This window comes from Diabrotica virgifera, chromosome 6 (genome assembly GCF_917563875.1).
Source record: "Diabrotica virgifera virgifera chromosome 6, PGI_DIABVI_V3a".
Taxonomy (NCBI): Eukaryota; Metazoa; Arthropoda; class Insecta; order Coleoptera; family Chrysomelidae; genus Diabrotica; species Diabrotica virgifera.
In genome coordinates this window covers 24,710,360-24,735,739 of record NC_065448.1, presented here as the reverse complement: position 1 = coordinate 24,735,739, position 25,380 = coordinate 24,710,360, and the positions used below count along the sequence as shown (strand labels likewise).

At 33.2% G+C, this 25,380-nt stretch overlaps 2 protein-coding genes across 6 annotated transcripts in view; one reads left to right on the top strand and one right to left on the bottom strand.

The window, feature by feature from the left end:
• The window catches only part of LOC114326980 (protein AF-10), a 140,619-nt gene extending 116,610 nt beyond the window's left edge, over positions 1 to 24,009 (top strand). For 4 of the 5 annotated variants that reach the window (XM_028275471.2, XM_028275472.2, XM_050653837.1 and 1 more), the window contains 2 exons: positions 1,851 to 1,995; positions 13,025 to 24,009. In XM_028275471.2, coding sequence (XP_028131272.1) covers positions 1,851 to 1,995; positions 13,025 to 13,096 — 217 coding nt within the window. In that variant the 3' untranslated portion in view covers positions 13,097 to 24,009. The remainder of the gene's footprint in view (positions 1 to 1,850; positions 1,996 to 13,024) is intronic. The other variant, XM_028275473.2, reaches the window with a different exon arrangement.
• LOC114326981 (coenzyme Q-binding protein COQ10 homolog B, mitochondrial-like) overlaps positions 1 to 25,380 on the bottom strand; it is a 64,429-nt gene that overhangs the window by 6,364 nt on the left and 32,685 nt on the right. The window lies entirely within an intron of this gene.

The window sequence follows — 25,380 nt, the reverse complement described above, 5'->3', positions numbered from 1 at the left end:
CGTATAATGTACCAAAACTTCTTATACATACTAAATTAACCCTTTCGCTGCGGATGACGTCTAAAGGTGTCAACTGTAACTACTGGAAGAACAAAATATTTAAAAAATAATTTTTGTTCAAATTAAACAAAAGTCAAATCCATATATACTGCGCGCTACAATCCAAAACTGTTTTCCCATTCCGACAGAGAAAAATGCTGTAAGCAGGGTTTGTATCTTTTTCTAATCGGTGTTATTTAATCGGCGGCAGTGGGAAAGTCTCGTGGTCGATAAACCCCGCCGATTAGAAAGATGCAAACCTTGCTTACAACATTTTTCTCTGTCGCACTGGGTTAACAGTTTTAGATTGCAGCGCGCAGTCTAGGTATTATATATTTATGGTAAATCACAGTAAACGTGAAATAGACGTATCCAAATAATTTTTTGTGTTACTTAACCTAACCTAACTTTCACAACTTATATTATTTTAAAACGTATTTCTGCTACAGTTTGTTTTAGACACACTTACTTAATCCACCCAACCAACGTCAGTTCGTTGGGTTGGATTAAGTAGATTTTTATCAAATTTATTACTAGAAAAGACTAGATGATTCTAAATTTGTCATTCATTCAAACTGAATGCTGTTTTGTTTAACTACTAAGACCTTAATAATTATGAATTACAATAAAAAAATATCGTTACATGGCATCTCGTAACGCGACAGTTCGTAACGGCGACGCGTTGTAACATTGACAGTCCGTAACTACAATTACTCGTAACAGTACAATTCTGTTTATTTTTGTTAACTTGGAAACCAACTAGAACAGCTAAGCCAGTTCAAATATCTAGGTGTAGATTTATTAATTTATCATGACCCAGCCAGAGACCTAAGAGGACAAATAAACAAGGCCGCAGTCATATCCGGATGTTTGAGAGATGTGGTCTGGAATAACCCATATATGAGAATGGACAGACCTGTTATGACCTATGGTGTTGAATCAGGAGAAGACACCAATAAAACTAAAAGCATTCTACGAACAGCCGAAATGAAGACACTAAGAGCAATAGCAGGGAAGACAAAAAGGAATAGAATATGAAACAACATCATCAGGGAACAATGTGGCGTGCAAGATGTAGTAAGATAAGGTAGGCAAAGACGAAGAGAATGGTTCAGTCATGTTCATAAGTGGTAGAAGGAAAACCAGCTGGTAAACGTCCACTGGGAAGACCACCAAAAAGATGGAGAGATAGCTGACAGTCTACCTCTCAAAAAATACTTCAACATTGGAATTAACAGATCGGCAGATCTACAACAAGTATAAGAAGAAGAAGGAAACCAACTTTAATTCCAGTTGTAATTAAAATTACATTTATCAATTTAGCGAACCAGCATCAGGGTCACATTTTTCATATTTCATACACATTTCATATTTCGTGGAGAAATATATTTGAAAATTGTGTCTTACATAAAATAAATAGAATATACGTGTTTCTGTAGTTTTACTATATTACCATATTTACAAAAATGTATGCAAAAAATACATTTAAAAAGAAGTACTGCTTTTAGTGTAGGAAAGTCTGCAACATATATTCGTTGTATACATGCAGTCATGCTAAATTTGCTAAAAAAACTAAATGTTGGCTTTACGAATTATACCGTTTGGAATAGGTATATGTAGTTACGAACTGTCGATGCTGCGAAGTGTCGCCGTTATGAATTGTCCGTTACGATTTGTCGGATTACGAACTGTCGCGTTACGAGATGTCACGAAACCAAAAAAATATATGTATATAGTTAGTGTACCAACTTATAAAATTGTTAAGAACCGCTTCACCACCAAATTGTAATACTAGCTGACGTGTATTTTAGACATTCACCAGCTGGACCTTATCCCAATAGTGGTTTGCAGCAGAGACAGAATGCTGACGGGCGTTCTGCGTCTGCCCTGCGACCTCAGCCTTATCTTATGTACGATAGGGCGGGGGGCCCAATGCCAATTTCGACACAACAACAGGTATTTCCTCTCACTCCTCGCTCATAATACTCTGTCTTGCTTGAGTACAAACAATGCTTGAGGGAATGCCTTAGTTGATATACATTTTTCATGTACATATACATTTTTTTGTTCTCGGTTGTTGTCATTGTGGTGTCTATTTTGATCATACATATGGGATAAGGGTGGAGAAATAATACATATGGGTTATTTACTGTATACTCCTTCTCATAGGCATCTTTCAATGCGTCACAAGTGACAGAAGAAAGGTAGCTCCGTGATACATACACATTTATAATATTTATTCTTACCTATTACATACATATCTACACGACTATAATTTAAAGTTCTTCTTAGTCTTTCAGTGTGTCATTAATGATGTAATATATGATTTCAATAATTTAGAGAATCATAGCATGACATTTTAATTAAATCTGACAGTTGTCAGAATCGTAATTGTAATTTGGTATAAAAACAAATCAATTAATTGTGTTTATTTCATTTATAAAAAGAAACGTTTTTTGTTTTGTATAGTCTTATAAATTGTAAATATTATAGTCATCGTATAGATTATAGATAATACATAAATAATTTTTTGTTCGATTATAGCGCCATCTGTCAACAACTAGAGTAAATGTTATAAATTAATGACTTTAATCACGGACGTACCTTTTTTCTGTCACTTCCAAATTAATGCGCTAGAAAGAAATCGAAAAACTGTGACGCACTGAAAGATGTCTCTGAGAAGAACCATAACTATATTCTTTTAAGAACCTTTGTTACTAGTATTTTCGGCGCCATGCGGTGGATGATCCAATCATATTGCCATGTACAGTTACTCCACTCAATTTTTTCTGACTCCTTTACAACTTTTCTGATTCTCCCATTTTATCTGATTCCCTTCAATTTTTTCTGGCTACCTTCAATTTTTTCTGACTCCCTAAAATGTTTAACGTGTCTCCCTCTAATTTTTCCTGACCTGCTTTTATTTTATCTAGTCTCCCTCTAATATTTTCTGACTCCCTTCTATTTTATCTAGTCTTCTTCTAATATTTTTTGACTTCCTCCTATTTTATCGTATCTTCTTTATATTTTATCGTGTCTCCCTCTAATTTTCCCGACTCCCTCCTATTTTATCTTGCCTTTTTCCTATTTTATCGTGTCTCCTTCCTATTTTATCGTGAATCCTTGTAATTTTTCCTGATCCCTCCTATTTTATCCTTATTATCTCTAATTTTTCCCGACTCACTCTTATTTTATCGTGTCTCGCTCTAATTTTTCCGACTTCCTCCTGTTTTATCATGCTTCCTTTCTATTTTATCACGTTTCTTTCCTATTTTATTATGACTCCTTGTAATTTCCTGATCCCTCATATTTTATCGTTATTCGCTAATTTTTCCCGACTCCCTCTTATTTTATCGTGTCCCCCCTAATTTGTCCGACTTCCTCCTATTTCACCATGCTTCCTTTCTATTTTATCATGTTTCTTTCCTATTTTATTATGACGCCTTGTAATTTTTTCTGATCCCTCCTATTTTATTATTATTCTCTCTAATTTTTCCCGACTCCCTCTTATTTTATCGTGTCCCCCTCTAATTTTTCCGACTTCCCCCTATTTTATCATGCTTCCTTTCTATTTTATCATGTTTCTCTCCTATTTTATTATGACACCTTGTGATTTTTCCTGATCCCTCCTATTTTATCGTTATTCTCTCTAATTTTTCCCGACTCCCTCTTATGTTATCGTATCTCCCTCTAGTTTTTCCGACTGTCTCCTATTTTATCGTGCTTCCTTTCTATTTTATCATGTTTCTTTCCTATTTTATTATAACACCTTATAATTTTTCCTGATCCCTCCTATTTTATCGTTATTCTCTCTAATTTTTCCCGACTCCCTCTTATTTTATTGTGCCCCCCTTTAATTTTTCCGATTCCCTCCTATTTTATCGTATTGCTGGAGCAAACCCATTCACACATCCACGGGAGTAAACCCATTCACACACATAGTTCAGATTTCTTTCCTAGGTGGCGCTAGGAGTTATTGTCCCGGACAAACTTTCTTTTCCGTTTGGCGTGTCGTCCTAGCCTTTTATTAGATTACTATTGAGTGATAGATACTCTCCCCTTATACTTTATATTACCATTATTCACTATTGACTTCACTATTATTGTGTGTGTTCACTAATCTCAAAATAAGTCTAGTATTGTATTAACAACGTGTATTCATTAAAATGATTCCATCGTTTCTAAAATTACGATATTATTTCAGTATTGCCCTATTTAAGGCTCAATTCAAAATGCAGGCAACACAATGACTAACATGAGGATACGTCTACAAAAAATCATACATCACTATTGCTTGGATTTTACGGTTCTTTGTTTGAGGAAGTTCGATCATTTCATGGGGCTTAAGGTAATGGTAATGGCAGTGCTGCCTTAACTTATGGAACTTAGTGGTAGTAGTCATGGAAGTTTTTAAGCTATACGATACTTTTAATGTGTCTAGGTTTAGGATTTATTTACAGGAATTGTATATATACTTAAATGCTTTATATCATATCGACAGTATGGTAATGTAAGAAATACATTCGTTATTTCGTATGTCGGGGACTTCTAAGAAAAAATCCTGAAACAGATCGATTTTTATTTTATAATTATGAATTTTTGACATATATATCATACTTCATCATCATCTTGGTGCTACAGTCCTTAGAGGGCCTCGACCTTCTCAAGCTTTCTACGCCATTCTGTTCTGTCCCTTGCTTGCATTTTCCAGTTGCCGACTTCGATCTTCTCGGCATCTTGTGTTACCCCGTCCATCCACCTCAGCTTTGGTCTACCCCGTCTTCTCATTCCCACGGGTTGTGCTGTTAGAATATTTTTTATCATGTTTGATTCAGGGGCCCGGGCTACATATCCTGCCCACTGCAGGCGGTTTCGCTTAATAATAGTGATAATATCTTTTCCACCATTTCATACTAGTGACGTTAATATAAACATAAATATTTAGACAGGGTGTCCAAATTTTTCTTTAATTAAATTAGTTGACAAAAAAGAATGTAATTTATTTAATTCAAAATACATTTTTTTGCTGTCAGAAAACAGAAAAAACTGTTTATTTGAGGAATAAACATTGTTTTTCGCTTAAATTCAATGTTCAAGCTGTCAACCATCTGCCTCTTGACAGTTTGAACATTGCGAAAAGCAATTCTGTTTTGTGATAGCACTAAAACGTAGTTTGAATTAAATGAATTATATACATTCTTCTGTTTGTATTAATTAATTTAATTAAATAAAATGGATAACCCGTGTAAATAATTATATTAATGTCTGACTGGAGTATTATTTGACAAATAATGACATGATTTCGAAGTCAGTTAAATATAATATAATGCCCTAGGGCGTTATTTTGAAAAATATCGCTCTTGGGTATTAAATTTAAATAACTAGTTAAATACTGTCAAGTTGACAAATAAAAACCTAAGTAAAACTATGGTTACCACAATTACGTTACGACTATTGCTGCTAAATGTACTTATTTGAAAACTAATTAATTCAAAATTCTTTCTTATTTTCCGAATATGTAAGAATTTAGTCAGACATTAAACGTTGAAGGCACTACGGGTATTATAGATAATAACTCTTTCGGTCAACGTATATACCTCAAGCGTTATTATCCTTATAATACCCTTGGTACTTTAATTACTATAATGTTTATATTTATAAATAGAGAATTGAATAACCTTTCAAATCAGCTAGCACACGACCCCTTTTATCATTTAAAAAATCATCAATTACGTCATCACACCCAGTTGGATGACGTCACTAGTATGATACACACTGCGGTGCAAAAAAATCGATCCACTAAAAATTTCGTCATTTTTGATGTTTCGAGTTTTCTAAACCCGTTGTCCGATTTAAATGATTTTTTTCCACGTTATAGCCTTATTCATTGACAATATCTCTGTAATAATATTATATTAGTCAGTCAAACTATCATTGTATACCGGGTGTACGAATAAAACTGTGTTTTTTCTCAAAGTTCGCATCACCCTGTGGACTATTCTGGCATTTATAAAATACTGAAATTAAAACCCAACTGTAGCCTCAGGTTTTCTCAACATTTTGTCTTTCGATTCATTCACTTATGTTGGATAATAAAGAAGTTAGGTGCATTAACAACTGGTCATGTTCGTCATCAGTACAGGGTGTTTCTAAAATATTTGCGCAAAACTTTAAGGGGTTATTGTACAGGAGAAAATAATGACAATTTGCTTTATAATCATTTGTCCGCAAACGCTTGGTTTCCGAGATACGGGATGTTCAATTTTTTTTACAAACTGATGATTTACTTATTGCTTTAAAACCAGTTGAGATGTACAAATAAAATTTGGTGGGTTTTAAGACGTAGGTATTGCACATTTTTTGACATACAATTAAGAATTTAATATTCACCAGTAGCGCGCAAACGGGTATTATGACCGATAATATTACCCGTACGCACGCCAATGGTGAATATAAAATTCTTAATTGTATGTCAAAAAATGCGCAATAACTACCCCTTTAAACCTACCAAATTTCATTTGCATATCTCAACCAGTTTTAGAGCAATAAATAAATCGTCACTTTGTAAGAAAAAATTCAACATCCCGTATCTCAGAAGCGTTTGCGGACATATTAAAGCAAACTGTCATTATTTTCTCATGTAAAATTACCCTTTAAAGTTTGTCGCACTTATTTAGAAACACCCTGTACTGACGACGAGCATAGCCGGTTGTTAAAGTACCTAACTTTTTTATTATTCAACATAAGCGAATGAATCGAAAGACAAAATGTTAAGAAAATCTGAGGCTATAGTTGGGTTTTAATTTCAGTATTTTATAAATGCTAGAATAGTCCATAGAGTGATGCGAACTTTGAGAAAAAGACACAGTTTGATTCGTACACCCGGTATACAATGACAGTTTAACTGTCTAGCAACAATATTATTACATCGATATTGTCAATGGATAAGGCTATAACGTGGTAAAAAATCACTTAAATCGGACAACGGGTTTAGGAAATTCAAAACATAAAAAATGACAACATTTTTAGTGGATCGATTTTTTTGCACCGCAGTGTATATGTCAAAAAGTCATTTAAAATTAAAAATCGACCTGTTTCATGATTTTTACTTAATGTCACCGACTTACGAAATAACTACATAATTTATTCCTTACATTTGCACCATACTGTATATATAGCAATAATCTCGTATAATGGTGTAAATAATTTAATAAATGTTATACTTTCATGACACTATCAGGATCGCTGTCATAAAATATATCATCGTTAAAAATAATTTCATACATGAATGATGTATCATAAAAATCTAGTGTTATCGAAATATTTAGTGTATAAATAGAACTACATGTCGGAAAATTATTAAACTACTTACGAAATAATAATAAAACCCTAAAAAGTGGATGATTTTAAATGAAGATACATAACCTCAAAAATACTCTCTGAAAATTTCAGATTGATCGGAGTAAAATTACCGGAGATACAGCATATTTAATAACCCTACCTTCGACTCACTTTGCACCGGCTTAGCGTTAGCGCGCCTTGGCATAGTGAGAAACGTTCAACAGCTGTTCCCCTTCTCTTTTGTAGATTATTCCCCGATTCAAAAACATATTACGGTGTGCATCACTTCAGAATCGTCGATTCTATGTGAGTATTGAATGTAAAAGTTCTTTCCCATAGTGTCTTACCATCGATTTTTCGAAGGGTGTAAATCTCTGCTGATTCTTACTTTCTTTTTGTCCTTTCTAGTCCATTCTTTCACGGTTTTTGCTCTAAATTTTAAAGAACCGCTTGGATTGACATGAAATTTGGCATACGCATAGCTTACATGTCAAAGAAAAAAAGTGATATTGTGCCGACGTGTGCTTTTGCCCTGGGGGTGAAAAAATATATGTCCAAAACAACTCCGGAAATGGGTAAACTGACTAATTTTAAGTAACTTTTGTTCTATAGAGCTTTTTCGCCAAGTCAACACTTTTCGAGTTATTTGCGAGTGAATATGTTCATTTTTCAACAAAATAACCACATTTTTAGACGGTTTTTCGCAAATAACTCAAAAAGTAAGTATTTTGTCGAAAAAACCGTTCTTAGCAAAAATATAGCCTATAAAAAAGTAAAAAAAATGGTGTACGCATTAGGTCTCTGGATCTCGTAGAACCAGAGTTATAGCCAATGAAATATAGATTCATATTCACCAAATTTCAAATAGAATATTTCGACGTGAAATATCCAAAAAATTAAGCACTTTTTGGGGAAAACCCATTTTAACTTTTTTAAAGTGTTTAAAAAAAGCTTTATTTCTGTTTTTACGAAAAGTTTCTAGCATTAAATTTAAGCAAGTTACGCTCAAAATAAAGTTGGTCCCTTTTATTTTTGCAAAAAAAATCGGGAAGACCACCCCCTAATTAGCAACTTAAATGAAATTAATCGTTGCCGCTCCATAAATTATTTTACTTATATTGTGTTTATATGATCTGTAAGTTTCATCGATTCAAAGTGTTTATTTTTGAAAAAATTTGGTTTCAAAGTAAAATTTTTAAAAATTTAAATTTTGAAAAATATGCTTTTTTTCAAAATAACTTAAAAATTGTTAGAAATACCAAAAGTCTCGAAATACAAAAAAGAGTCAGATTTGCTTTTCTGAATATCATGTATTTTTTTGTTTTTCTGTTAGACAAAAATTGATCAAGATTTGGTGTTTCTAAATTTGCATACATTCGTGATCAGTGACTCGTTCAACCCCTTTTAACTACAGCCGTTTCAATAATAAGGACTTTGAACCGATGAAACTTACAGATCATATAAACAATATATACACGAGTTAAGAAACTTGTGAAGTCGTTACGATTAAGTTCATTTAAGATACTAATTAGGGGGTGATTTTCTCGATTTTTTTACCAAAACCAAAAGGGACTAACTTTATTTTGAGCGTAACTTGTTTAATTTTGATGCTAGAAATTTTTTTTATAAAACAAAAATGAAGCTTTTTTTAAACACTTTAATAAGTTTAAATGAGTTTTCCCCGAAATGTGCTTCATTTTTGGTTATTTCACGTTAAAGTATTCCACTTGGAATTTGACGAATATGAACCTATATTTCATTAGCTATAACTCTGCTTCTACTAAATAAAAAAAACGTGATATATTCACTATTTTTTTAAATTTTTTATAGGCTATATTTTTGCTAAGAATGCTTTTTCGACAAAATACTTACAATTTGAGTTATTTGCGAAAAACTGTCTAAAAGCGTGGTTATTTTGTTGAAAAAATGAACATATTCACTGCCAAATAACTCGAAAAGTATTGACTTAGTGAAAAAACTCTATAGAACAAAAGTTACTTTAAATTAGCCAGTTTACCCATTTCCTGACTTTGTTTGGACGAATATTTTTTAACCCCCAAGAGGGGATGAAAACCACCCCCAGGGCAAAAGCACATATCGGCACAATATCACTTTTTTTCTTTGACTTGTTAGCTGTGTGTATGCCAAATTTCATGTCAATCCAAGCGGTTCTTTAAAATTTAAAGGTTTTGCAATATTTTACCGTTATGAATGGACTATTCTGTATCAGGTCGTGTTTCTGCCGCGTATCATTATTGGTCTGATAACTGTTTTCATATGAATATTGTTTCATTCAGGAAAACTGCGGCTCTGTTTGCTGTATTCACGACTTGTTCCATTATTTAACCCTCGCAACTTTAATTTTACATATGTAAGTGCTGTTTTAACATAACCATGCATTTCGTCTTTTTTGGGGAAATTTACATGTTAATTTTTCTGGCTCTGTTCTATATTAAATTGGTGCAGCCTACGTTGTAAATGATCTTCACTTTGAGATATTAGTACAGCAGACTCCCTCTATAACGAGAACAGAAATGACAGACTAATTACATCGTTATAAGCCGATCTCGTTATATCAAACAACAATAATATTGTGCATACATATGAATATGTAGTTTTCTAAAACAGTAACTTCCTAATAGTGAAGCCATTCCGAGCAATATAGGATGCTAAATATTGTTTGAGTGGCATCACTGGCCTCGATAATCACACAGATTTTAGGCATTTCTGTGTGCAGGCAGCTGGAGTATTTATTTATAGCCATCACCGCGCCAAAAACATGTTCTTCGATCTCATTTTCCCTCGTTATAACCAAATATGTCTCGTTATACAGGTGTTATAGTTCAATAGGAATTTCATGGGACACCTAATGTACCTTGTTTTAAGCGAAACCTCGTAATACCCGTGTTCGTTATAGGGAGAGTATACTGTATTACATCGTCTGCATAGCAGATTATTTTAAGTTGTTTTTCTCCCATTTGGTATGCTTTTTTAGTTCTTACTTTTTTATTATTGCATCCATGATCAGGTTCAACAATAATGTATGATTCAAGGAATCCCCCTGTCTTATCCCACTGCCAGTTTCAATTAAGTCAGTTATTTCATCTTCTACTAATAGTATGGTATAGTTAGACCCAAACCCAGACATCCAAAGTGAAAGTTATCCTCCAACACCAAATTGTTCTATATGGTCCACATAATGTTCAGAAAAAAGTCACACCATTTTGAGCGTCGGGTTTGGGGGGGCTGAGGGGGGTGAAATCTGCAAATTCGTAGTTTTTTACGTTTTTCGTCAATATTTCTAAAACTAAGCGGTTTAGCATGAACAACCTTCTACACAAAATTGTTCAACATTAAATTTGAAATAAAAAAGGCCCTATGCATAACCCTTCTAAAATGAACGAGGTAGTATAGTATAATTGGTCCAAAAAAAGGCCTAACCCAGACATCCAAAGTAAAAGTTTTCCTTCAACACCAAATTGTTCTATATGGTCCACATATTGTTCAGTAAAAAGTCATACCATTTTGAGCGTCCGGTTTGGGGGGAGATGGGGGAGAAGTCGGTAAATTAGTAGTTTTTTTAAGTTTTTCGTCAATATTTCTAAAACTATGCTTTAGCGTAAGGAATGTTCTATAGAAAAATGTTCTACATAAAATTTAAAACAAAAAAGGTTCTATACATAATTGTTATAAAATCAACGGTTCCAGAGTTACGGAGGGTGAAAAGTGGAGGTTTTCGATACTTTTTATATTTACCGATTTCTCCCCCCTCTCCCCCAAACCCGACGCTCAAAATGGTGTGACCTTTTTCTGAACATTATGTGGACCATATAGAACAATTTGGTGTTGGAGGATAACTTTCACTTTGGATGTCTGGGTTTTTGGTATAGTTATATCATAAATATTGTCCAAAAAGTATAAAAGTATCGAAAACCTCGACTTTTCACCCTCCGTAACTCTTGAACCGTTGATTTTATAACAATTATGTATACAACATTTTTTGTTTTAAATTTCATGTAGAATCTTCTTGTATAAACCATTGTTTACGCTAAAGCATAGTTTTAGAAATATTGACGAAAAACGTCAAAAAACTACTAATTTACCGGCTTCTCTCCCATCTCCCTCCCAAACCGGACGCTCAAAATGGTGTAACTTTTTACTGAACAATATGTGGACCATATAGAACATTTTGGTGTTGGAGGAAAACTTTTACTTTGGATGTTTGGGTTAGGCCTTTTTTGGACCAGTTATACTATACTTAGGGTTACCATAATTTATTAAGGCCAAATCCGGACAGGGGTAGTCCAAGGGGTTGTAGAAAATGTAAAATGTGAATTTGACTGTGTTTCTACCTCTACATTGTACATATATGCGAAATGCTTAATCTGTACTGGGACCAGGGATAGGATGTTCTTCATCTATTCTTCTTTCATACTTTTCAGAAGACATAATTTTTCTCAAAAGTGGCTTGCCATTTTTTATTTTGTCATGATATTCGGAACATGACATTACAGAATTTGCTTCAATATTGAGAAGCTCCTTTACAACAGGCAGAGATAATCTTCCTCTTTCAGCAGTCCATATAAAATTAATCATCGAAAATATACGTTCAGTAGGAGCCAAAGTACCAAACAGACAAAAGATGAATTCTACTATTTTAAAAATATTCGTAAAGGAAACGTTGCTTTTAGAAAATGCTTCAAATATTTCTTGCCATTTGTCATGAGTGTTTGGGGTTTCTTCTTTAGGCAGTAGAGTCCATTTAGGTTTCAGCTTTTTTATAACTTGGAGAAGTGACGAGCGCTCATCAAATAATTCATCCACATTGACAGAATTCGGTACAACGTTGACTATAGTTAAAGCGCTCTCTTCCATCTCTTTCCAGGTAGGATCACCTTGTAGCCTTGACCATTTGATTTAACACAGAATGAAATTTCCCACCGTTGCGCCAAGTTTTTTCCATTTTTTTTAGTAAAGATAAAAATCCGGACATTTCTCATATCCGGACGCCAATCCGGACATGTCTTTTAAATCCGGACTGTCCGGACGAAATCCGGACGTATGGTAACCCTAACTATACTACCTCCGTAACTTTGGAACCATTCATTTTAGAAAGATTATGCATAGGGCCTTTTTTATTTCAAATTTAATGTAGAACAATTTTGTATAGAGGGTTGTCCACGCTAAACCGCATAGTTTTAGAAATATTGGCGAAAAACTTAAAAAACTACGAATTTGCCGATTTCTCCCCCCCCCCTCCAAACCAGACGCTCAAAATGGTGTGACTTTTTTCTGGACATTATGTGGACCATATAGAACAATTTGGTGTTGAAGGATAACTTTCACAGTGGATATCTGGGTTGTGCCATCTTTTGGAGCAACTATACTATACTATAATTTTATTGTATCATTTTGACTAATTTTACAGAGGAGGGAAAAAACTGCATATGAAATTTTATTACGAGTATTTGTGATAGTTTGTAACTTTTATTTAAAGATGTTTTTTAATCTATTAAAAATAATTTGGTTAATTGTATTAAACAAAAATTTTGACGGTTTTATTGAAAACATTAATTTTCCGTTCCGAGTTCTATTACTGCACTAACTGTAAACATAATTGTATGAAATACGTTTCTTTTTTCAGGTGGTAATACGAAGGGATAGAGGCGAAAGAGAGTTGGACATAATTCACCAAGCCCCATTGAAGCCCAGCTGAAACACAGCTGTGGATCCTTCGTTTAGTATTACTAGACTGTTAGACTTGCGTTGACAAATCATCGAAATTAGAGTATATTCTTTTTGATTTGTGGCGAGTCCAGTTAATATGATTTTCTATGTTGACGAACCAGCTAGTCAATCATTGCATGTATCATTTGGTCTGATAGCCAACTAAATACGGGTTTGAGTATAAGAGGTGCAAGAGTTCTGAACATTATGTTTTTTATATAGGAGTATGTGTTAACAATCAACACAATGAAGGATTCTATAGTTCATCCGCTCTAACTTTTCCCATGCGTCACGATTTATTTTCAAACAAATTAAGTCAAAACCTAAAGTGAAACGAACGTCGATGTGTATATACATTTTGTAAACTGTATACTATACAGAGTGTTTCATTAATAATTGTCCATATAGTAACTGGAGAAACCTTAGCACAAAATACGAAGATTTAACCTAAAACACGTAAATAAAATGTGGTTCCTTATTGAGTTAAAGGGTGTTTTATCTAAAAATTTAAAAATTATTTTTGCTCAGCATTTTAAACTATTCGACGTATCCTTTTCATACTTGGCAGGAAGTATAGGTACTGTACAAACTACTAAATTATGTTTCTGTTAATGAAACAGACGTTTCTGTCTATTACCAGACGGGTACGACGGGGGAAAGTGAATTGTTGACCCTTTCCCAATTCTACGCCACTGGCGGAATTGCTATTTTAGTTCAATTTTTGGATTCTCCAATACTTTCTATGAAATAATATACTCTTCATTCGTAACGATAAAGTCATTAGTTTTCGAGATCTTTGAAGTTAAAAATGAAACGACACGGTTATTTTGATTAATGTATTGTGTCGCTTCATTTTTACTTTCAAATATCTCGAAAACTAATCATTTTATCGTTACGAATGAAGAGTCTATTATTTACATAAAAAGTATTGCAAAATCAAAAAATTACACTAAAATAGCAAGTCAGTGGCGTAGAATTTGGGAAGGGTCAACCAGCCACTATCCCCTGTCGTACGCCTCTGGTAGTAGCTATAAACGTTTATTTATCTTAATTTTAGTAGGGTGTACAGTACCTACACTGTCTGCCGTATGATAAGGATACGCCAAATAGTTTTTAAGTACTGTGTACAAATAATTTTTAAATTTTAATCATATGTGTCATACTATAAATTAATCAAAATAACTGTGCCGTTTCATATTTAACATATTTAACTATTTAAATATCTCGAAAACTAATGACTTTGTCGTTACCAATGAGGAGTGTATTATTTACGTAGAAAGTATTGGAGAATCTAAAAATGGCACTAAAATAGTAATTCCTCCAGTGGCGTAGAATTTGAGAAGGGTCAACCATTTACTATCCCCTGCCGTACGCCTCTGGTTGTAGCTAGAAACGTTTGTTTATCATAATTTAGTAGGGTGTATAGTAGTCACACTTTCTGCCAAGTATGAAAAGGATACATGGAATAGTTTAAAAATGCTGGGCAAGAATAGTTTTTAAATTTTTAGATAAAACACCCTGTAACTCAGTAAGGAACCACATTTTATTTAAGTGTTTTAGGTTAAATCTTCGTATTTTGTGCTAAGGTTTCTCCAGTTACTATATGGACAATTATGAATGAAACACCCTGTATACTACACACATCGGCGTTTATTTCACTTTAAGTTTTGACTTAATTTGTTTGAAAATCAATAATGCCGCATGGGAAAAGTGAAAGCGGACGAACAATATAAGATTCATTGCGGTTATTAGCTTTGAAAAAGTCAAGTTTGCTCATTTTTCACATTCGCTGTGTGCAAGTACATACAAGAAACGATCGTACTCGAGTAACCGAAAAATCTTGCTTAGCATAATTCTTAAATAATTCATATTGTCAGTTGAGATTGTCATATTGACATATTTCATACCTACTGTCATTGAGGAAAATTGAATTTCGCAAATGCTGTTATAGATAATTGTAAAAATACAATACAAAATTGTCAATTTCAGTTCTATTCGTTTCCAACTTCTAATCACAAATTAATACAAAGAGAAAAGTGGATTTTATCATGATAAAGTAGAAGTACGTAACATAACCATAAGGACTAATATAATTAGCCAATATAATTAAAATTGCTCTTATAAATGTTGCTGATTTATGACTAATATAATTAGCCAATATAATTAAAAGTGCTATTATAAATGTTGCTGATTTATGAACTAGTACGGTCCCAATAAGTTACTTGAAAACTCTGAATAAACTGTCAGTTTTTACGATATTCCTAACTGCACTTAAATAATTATCATATTCTACAATATATTTTAATCATTTTACCAAATAACACAGCAGACATATTTTGACTTACAGCTTTCACTTTGACATTTGAAACCAGATATGTCGTAAAAGGTGACGTTCGATGTAAAATGTCACGTTTTACGTCGTTTCTTACGTCAAACGTTACGTTTTTTGTCAAAACGTCACTTAAATCGTAACGCCTTATGTCAAATGTCACCTTCGCGTCGAAAATCTCGTAAAATGTCATGTTCCACTTCGTGTCTGCTTCAAGTCTTCAAGTCAGCTAACTTCACACTGGTCGGATCGGGCCGGTGCACTGGGTCCAAAGGTCCTCAAAGTGAGGACTATTCACAGAAGTGTGATGATATAATAGATGTTTAATGTTGTATAAACTGTTTCATCTCTTATAATCAAACCCAAGACATAATCCTCGTAAGACTTTTGATTTGATGAGCGATTGTCTGATAATTTGTTGAGGCTGATCGTAAATCGTATGCCAAAAATTTATTATATTGATGCTATGTTTGCTATTAATTTTTACCTATATTTTCCAGAAACTCCTTTACAGTTTCTCGAAAATATTAAGCAAAAAATGATCCTATAGCCAAAACAGCACTGAATTGCTTGTATGTACTGACTTCTTTTTGAATTGGCTACTTTTTACAAAATTCTTTTATAATATATTGGTATAGGTTTTTGTTGTTTTATGTTTCTTTATGCTACCAATTATGTGGTAGTAAAATATGGTGATTAAATTAATTATAATCTGATGTATATATGTTGAAATCAGATATGCATGCACGCATTCACAAGATTGAGAGTGGGCATCCTGGCTAATGAAATGGGTCTAGAAAAGACTGTAGAGTTTCTTGCATGTAGCTCAATCCTAAAGTAAATACAACAGTATTTTTGCAGAAACCAGTACCATACATTCCGAACCATTTAAAGACGTTGATAAAATATTTGTTCAGTGTGTTTGTGGAAGTACTTCGGAGAAAACAGCTGTTGAATGCACAAGTTGTTATACAGGGTGGGCCAAAGAAAACAGTCCACCTCGATATTTGGCAGTAGTTATCACATTTCAAGGAAATGATGAAACAGGTCAATTTTTGTTCTACGGGGGACACATTTTTACGATACATACATCTGTCATTTGTCAACCCCCTCCCTTCTCTTCCCCAACCATTTACTTTTAAATAAATAGGGAATATACCATGTGCGGCACATCATTAGAAAGGCATTTAAATGGAGTATTCAGTAGCATACTAATATCTCAAAGTGAAAATGATTTACAACGTATGCTTCACCAATTTTATATTGCACATTGAAAGGCACATTGAAAACAGACAGTCATGTGTACACAAAAAGAAGTAAGATATTTTTTTATTTTGTATAAACCATCTTCAGACTAAACAAAACCAAATTTGTATTTTGGCGCAATTTCCTTTATCAATGTTTGAATGTATCAGCAATATTATCTGTTTTCAGCATATATTATTCATGTTATTCTCAAATGTACAAATTTTGTTTATAGGGCCCAACTAAATTTAATTTTTATCTTAGCATGTACTTTTTATTTTAGGTAATTATGTGCGTACTTTCAATTTTTATAACAGACTAGCCCAATTGTCTAGGGGTCTCATTTATTGTTTTTGTTATACACTACTTTACAAAATAAACTTTGTTTTATTTGATGTGATACTGATATTTCTTTATACAAAAATGGCAATTGGCAACGCACTTTCACAAGTTTTTATGAGTCTTTCTGGAACTCTATCTCCGTTTTGCTATGAGTTACAGTTGGTAAGATAGGTTGTAGGGGTCTCTGTGACCCACACAATTTACGTCCAACCGACGTCACGTGCCACGCCCACCTGACGTCACTAACCACACCCACTGAGACCATAAGTCACGCCTCCGCGACACTTTTTCAGCTTTTTTGACATTTCTTGAGCTTTGACTTAAATTAACTTCATGTTATATGCTGAAAAAGCGTGTGGATGTGGTTTGTGATATCATATATACCTTGAAGCTGTAACCAGTGAGATTCTATCTGATATACGAAGCAAAGTTATTAACAGGATATAGTGACGTTCATTTCGTATCAACTGTTGACCAGGTTACCATTTCTCCTAAGCTATTTTCTGTGCTTAATATTTGAGATAAAACACATTTTATCTTGTAACGTAGTGGTGCTCATAGAAACGCGTTTTACAAAAAAATATTTTGAATATGCAAAGTAGACAAAAATAAAAAAAAATATTTATTTTGAGTACAAAGTTCCAGTGTTCAATTGCTTTATTTAAAATTAAAATTCTAAACTTAGAAATGCGAAAATATCGGTGGGCGAATTGTTTTTATAACCGGAAACAATTTATTATTAAAAAATATATTTATATATAATATATTTTGCATAGTTTGGACCGGTTCAGTCTGGGAAAATCAGAAAATGTGAAATCTTGAAGAATCGTGAAAAAGCGGCATTCCTTGCCAACTTTCAAACGTCAACTGGCAAACTCCATCCATCAAACGTCAATTGTTATTGGAAAAATTGTCATATGCAATTGGTAAACATATTCAAGAATACATAATTCATTTCAAAAATGTATGTCGTTCATATAACTTCGAGAGGAATATCAGGTAACCATTGCCAACCTCGATCAGAAGATGTAACGAAGAATCCAAATAATTATATCTATCGCTGCATGTGTCAAAACTTCTGCTTTGGCACTCTAAACGTGGTTCTGTCACAAAGAGATAGTTTTTAATCAATATAAGCATTGCCGGTCGATATTTCCGTATCTTCAACAATAAAAAAGTGTTTACACGGAGTGGAGTGGGGATAATGTATAGAATGTTCAAATTATTTAGGATGGAAGTTTTTTAGTATATTAGCGATTTTCTAATGACTTACATTGTTGTCAGATCTTCAGTTTTTTTTAAGAACGCATGTTGTGTTTTTATATATTAGAACCTGCTGTTTATGGAAGCTGACCGACAGGTCGAGTATAACACCATACCGGTTCATAATCCTATAGATTATTCTAAAAACATTTGTGATAGTGAATTTAAATAGCTTTGAAAATACTTGTAGTTAAAACAAAAAAGTGGAGCTCATATAATTGATATACCGGGTGAACCAAAAGTCAGTTAACCGTTTTGCATATTAATAAAAGCAAAAATAACTGATGTAAAAAAACGTTTATTGTTTATTGTAAATAAGTAGGTACAGTCGGAAAAATGAAAGAATATCCATGAACGATCACATCAATCACATTTTTTATTTGCTGTCTTTTTCTATAACAAACGTATTTATAGAAAAAGACAGCAGCTACAAAATAAGTGGTTGATGTGATCGTTCATGGGTATTTTTTCATTTTTCCGACTGTACAAAGAAGTGCATTCTTTACATTTTATGTTAAAAATGTAAACCACCTTCATCAATACATTTTTGGCAACGCTTATACACAGTGAAACAAGTCTTTCTACAGACTTCCAAGTTGGCACGGAGAACTTCAAATTGGCAAGAACTTTATCTTTAAGTACTCCCCACAAGGCAAAACAGGGCGTCAAATCTGGCGGACCGCGGCCCATTCAATTGTGTCTCTTCTACCTATCCAATCACTAAACTGGTCATTTAGAATCTCACGAACTTGCACTCCGTAATGAGGAGGTGCACCGTCTTGTTGAAAATATCGAATACCTTGTAAGTGTGAATTATTTGCAAGGCCCTTCACAGAGCATGACAATATATTTCCTTGGAGACGCCGCAAAGTGGCGAGTTACTTTTTTGATAGCGTTAACTGACTTTTGGTCCACCCGGTATAAATAATCACTGAATCCCTACCTGTTTAATATTGTTATGGATGAACTGATAGAGAAGGTAAGGGAGGGGCCTTCTTGGTAAATGCTATTTGCTGATTATATCGTGTTAGTAGGTGAGATCAAAAACATTTTGGAGGGTTGGAGAAGGGCTATTGAAGAGGGAGGACTTAAGATTAGCAGGGCGAAAACAAAATATATGTGGTTGGGAAGAACAGAAATGTTTTGGGACATCAAACTGCTTGGAGAAACTACCTAACGCAGAAAATAAGTAAGGTGGATAATTTTTCGATAAAACAGAACGGACGATCTGAGAACAATGTATATATCATTTAAACCTTCGAAAATTACCTTCCAGAAACCTCTACAAGCTGTTTCTTATCTTGAACATACCATACATTAACTTCAATATGTTTGCTCATTAAAAACGTATGTATCATGAATCAGAACTAACAACATACACTGTATTGTTGGTATGACTAAAAATTGTATGTCTAGAATGGCTAACACATTATATGAGTACTATTTTGTTTACATTATTTTGTAATTTATCTGTAATTGATTTACTATACATTTGTTTATTTAAAGATGTACCTGAAGTATATGTTTTTTCAAGTAACACATCTTAACCTTGCATCCCAAAATTTTGTCTTCTCTATTCGTTACAGTTTTTCAGCGAACACGTGTATTTTAAGTATATGAGAACATGAAGAAAAAATCTTGGAGTAGTAATGAAACAATTAGTTTTTTAATTTAACAAATAGACTTATTTATCAAACTCTGTTCCAACATTTTGAAAGGTGACTTTCTTTATTCGTTAATATCTAATTTGTTGCCTTCAAAGTAACCCTCCTCCCAAGATATAATAAACTTATGCAAGTGCTTTTTCCAATCCTCAAAACATTTCTGGGATAAACTTTTTAGTATGACCATGACCATGGCAATTAGCGCAAACGGCGCATTACTCAACATACTCTTTATTGACCTATTTTTTTGGAAAGAACTCATAATGTACAACGCCATTATAATAGAAGAAAATAGTCAGATAAATCTTCACTTTTGACTGATTTTGGCGTGCTTTTTAGATCTTAACTCCTCTTGACAGGTTCCGTTGAGAATGAGATGATTGGGCCTCGATTTTGACGTCATAGTAATATACCATGTTTTATCACCAGTTATGATCTTTTGGTCCTTTGGCCTTTGATCCACATGGGCAGCATTTGCAAACTAAGCCATATTGTAAAAAATTGAATTCCCATGTGCCTCAAGCGAAAGGTTTATAACCAATGTGTTTTGCCTGTACAAACTTATGGAGCAGAGACTTTGACACTGACGCAAAAATCCGCGAATAAATTCAGAGTTACACAATGAGCCATGGAAGGTGCAATGCTGAACGTGAGCCTTCGAGACCACATAACAAACCAACAAATCAGGCAAAGATCAGGAGTTCAAGACATCATCGAAAGAGCTACGACGCTTAAGTGGAACTGGGCAGGGCACTTAGCTAGAGCACAAGATGGACAGTGGACACGACGAATCATGGAATGGAGGCCCAGAAACTATAAAAGAAGTCGAGGACGCCCAACTAGATGGACTGGTGACATAAAGAGAGTAGCGGGAAACAGACTACAAGCGGCCCAGAGTAGAGAATACTGGAAAGAACTGAGGGAGGCATATGTCCAGCAGTGGACGCGATTGGCTGATTGATAATGATCATTTTGGATAAACCTGGATTGTCGTTGACTTCAATAGCTCGTGAGCGATGCTCATGCAACGGTTATTGTGTCAAAGTTTAACAATATTAAAACGAACTTCGCTGCCACATGTTTTATGCCCGAAACATCCGACAGAATTGCACCCTCCTCAGCAACGTCTTCTATTGATTTAACTATTCTCAATAGTAATTGTCCACTTCTTCAACGTTTTCATCTGTTCTTGAAGGCGTCACTAACATCTTCTCCGTCGTTTTGAAGAACTTATACCACGTATCCATTCCACATACACCAAATCCCACAGTTAACATTATTTCTCGCCCAAAATTTACATATTCTTTGATCCATTTTTTCGATATTATAAAATCACCAAAATACATATAACCCTTATATCTGACAAAGACAAACTAACAACAATAAGATGACTGATAGTACCAACCTATATTGGGGATATGTATACCAACATAACAAAGAAAATCAAATGTGCGCTGACCCCGCGAAATTTGAAGTCATTTTTTTAAATCGTTATATACCCGTATTGAAAAATGTTTCAACGTACTGACGAAATTTTCAAAATATCTTAGAGAAGGTACAATAAAGAATATTAACGAAACAATACACCGGGACAAACATTGACAGATAATCCAAATATTACAAAAATAGAAGAAATTATGCTTAACAGATACGTAAGGTAGGAAAAGCTCTTGACGGACACATGATAACTTTGCATAAGAAAATATAACTGCATAAGAAAATATACTATTTATGTGAATAACATATTGGAAGGATCTAAAATAAAAATAATACATCAAAAATATTGTACAGGTTTCTCTGTCGCACTGGGGCAACAGTTTTTGATACAGCGTGCAGTCTAATCTAAAATTCAATAAGTTATGCAGGAGATGTAAACATGATGTAATCAGCAACAGAGTTCTTTCGTTCAGTTTTTGAATATTATTGGATAACAGTTACCTGTGTAATCGCTTAAATTATTCATTCATTGAATTAATAGGATTATTTTTCACTGTCTATGTATTCAATGATTACAATAATTTATATACTATATAAAAAAAGTAATAATAGAGAAATGAGAAAAAGTTAGACAGTAATTTTAATAATATACTGTTACTATGGAACGAGTAGATAAATTTTTAACATCTTTAACAACTAAAATCGTCATTAACATTCCTTGCATCGCTTATTGAAATTTAGTATAGGCATTATAATATGTCTATGGTTATTAATGATTTCTTTTACTTTTAGTAAGGTTAGGTTTTACTAATCCCCTTAGTTTCTGTAATTCTTCTGTGCATATTTTCTGTGTTTTATTAACGAAAAGTTGTAAAATTGAGAGAGCTCGATTAGATTGTTCCTTCTTGGTTTATTTTTACAAAATATGCAAATCACGCAATTCTATTTTTGTTTAATTATTACTATAAGTACTCCGACCACTTACTACTAAAAACACTTAAACTAATCAGTCTCCACGTGGAAACGATTGTTTTTTCGCAACTTCATTAAAAAAAACTCGACTAAATTACTTTATTAAATCACTATCTACGTCTGACCCGATCGGGACAGTCTCTTAATTATTAATTTGTCTACTTCATTTTGTCGTCAGTGGAGTTATACAGCGTGGCAAAGCCAAATGGAATAAATTCATTATTTCGTGAATGAGTAATTTTGGAAATAAATCCCGAAACAGGTCGATTTTTATTTTTAAATTATGATTTTTTGGCATTTATATCATACTAGTGACGTCATCCGTCTGGGCGTGATGACGTAATCGATGATTTTTTAAATGAGAATAGAGATCGTGTGCTAGTCCATTTGAAAGGTAATTCAATTCTCTATTCGCTAATATAAACATTAGCATAATTATTTATACAGGGTGTCCAAAAAGTTTTTTTTAATTAAATTGATGGATACAAAAGGAAGAATGCGTCATTTATTTAATTGAAAATACATTTTACTGCTATCAGAAAACAGAAAAAAAAAATGTTTATTTGAGAAGTAAACATTGCTTTTCGCTTAAATTAAATATTCAAACTGCCAAGAGGCAGGTGGGTGGCAGCATGAACACTTAATTTAAGCGAATGTTTATTTGCCAAATAAACATTTTTTCAAAATGTATTTTGAATTAAATAAATTAGGTACAAACATTCTTCTTTTTGTGTCAATGGACCGTGATAGTGTGACGTCAAAACGTCAAAAAGGTTTCCAAACAAAGCAAAAGTTTGACGTCTGTCAATTGATTATACACGTGATTTGTGTAATCATTTTTAATTTTATTTTGTTGTTAACAATCATCTGCACATTTTTTTAAAGACACAATCCTTGTTAGTCATATCAATCATATTGCTTTTAATTATATAAATGTCCTTACACAAAATCAAGGATTTACACACTACATAGTACTTATTGCGTTTCTTCAGGTTCTTAACCAGTCCTATTTGGAAATATGGTGGGAAATGTACTATGAGCATTTATTACAATCACGGGTACCCAACACATTACCATTGTGTGAAAATTAAACATCCTACAAGCAATATATTCCAATTATAAAAACGAAAACACACACCACATGTGAATTTTTGCTTCGTTTGGAAACCTTTTCAGAGTAGCCAACATTGATTTGACGTCTATATACGACTATAACGGTCCATTAATTTAATTTAAAAAAAAATTTCTTTACATTACTGAATAAAGAACTGAATTATCTTTTAAATGAGTTAGCACACGACCCCTATTCTCATGTAAAAAATCGTCGATTACGTCATCACGACCAGACGGATGACGTCACTAGTATGATATATATGCCAAAAAATCATAATATGAAAATCGACCTGTTTCGGGATTTACATATTTCCAAAATCGCTAATTCACGAAATAATTAATTTATTCCATTTGGCTGTGCCACACTGTATAATATTGTATATTGTTGTTTTTTTCCTGCTTGTTGCTTTCGTAATGTATTAACATAATTTTCCCGAAGCCAGCACTTTGGCCAAACTTTCATCGTGTGTATAAAAGTAATTTAATTTTATGTAATTTAAATATTGTAAGGTTATTCTAATTAGACGATATAATGTTCTATTCTTTTTAATATTGAAATGTTTAAATAATATTGCACAAAAACTTTGGATACCACAACGTAGACTCTAGTTAGACGATGGAAAATATAAGACTTTTTATAACAAAAAATTATTAAAAATCATGTAAAAAATGTACAGAAGGTACATTTACATTAAAAAGACCCTTTCGGGCTACATAACAGAACGTTTTCGGAATGACAATTCCATCATCAGTTCTGCTTACAAGGTATACATGGTTGAGCCACTAAAAATATCTGCGTGAAACCGTTTAAATAGTAAAAAGTTATTACAATGTTACATTGTGATAGTTAATATTACGTGGGTTTGAATTTTTACTTAATTTTACATCATGGCAACTTGAGTACTCCCAACTGTTTGGGTTGCTGGCCCTGATGAGTACCTACCTCACTTAATGGACTCTAGATAGCAACTCGATAGTAACAGTTGCTGAAAATAGTGAATTTCGTCTCTAGGACATATTTAGTAAGAACAATTGCATTAGGTTGATAAGAAATAGTTATTAGAATGTTAGAGACAAATCATCTACAAGAACTAAGCGCATAAAGGTCAGAATTTGATATAAATCAGAGGTTATAACATCACCCTCAGAATTTCAACTCAAAAGATGGCTATTTGCCTACAAAAGTAAGTCAACAGTAAAATTGGTTGCCACAATAGTCCAGGGCCCATCTGTTTTCAGATGGACGTTGAGAGGTGACTCAAATTTGTTGCAGAAATTGCTTTAAAATAACTCAAATAATAATATTTGAGTTATCCTTTCTCTCAAAAAGGTCCGGAACATTGGTTTAAATAATCAAAATGTCAAAAAATGAAGGAAAAAATTCGATTTTTTTCTTCGTTTTTTGATTATATCTTTAAAAGTATTTATTTCCGAGAAAATATGTACTGACATAAAAGTTGCGTAATTAAATTTCCTACAATACAGAATTGGTTAAAAATTTAAAAAATAGTCACCCTTGTTGCAAAATAGCAATAATTGCAAAATAACCATACAAAAGCAAGTATTCGCATTTTACGTTTTTCAACCATTTATGCTACACTTAGAACCTTAATATTTCACCCAGAAAAACTTTATGATACAGTAAAACAATACTGTAAATTTCATTAAGATCGGTTCAATAGATTTTGCAAAATAAATTTTGCAATCCAGCTTTCGCAAAAAAAATTCATTTTTTCAAAATGTTACAGGACTGAAAATAAAGCAGATAGCAAGTTGAAATTTTTTTAAATATAGAAGTGTACTGTACCTTTCATTTTCAATTTGCAAGATTAAGATCGATTAACTATCACGGCATCACGAATTTTTTTAAATAAACATTAATTATTGGTGCTACGCGCAGGACAGCGG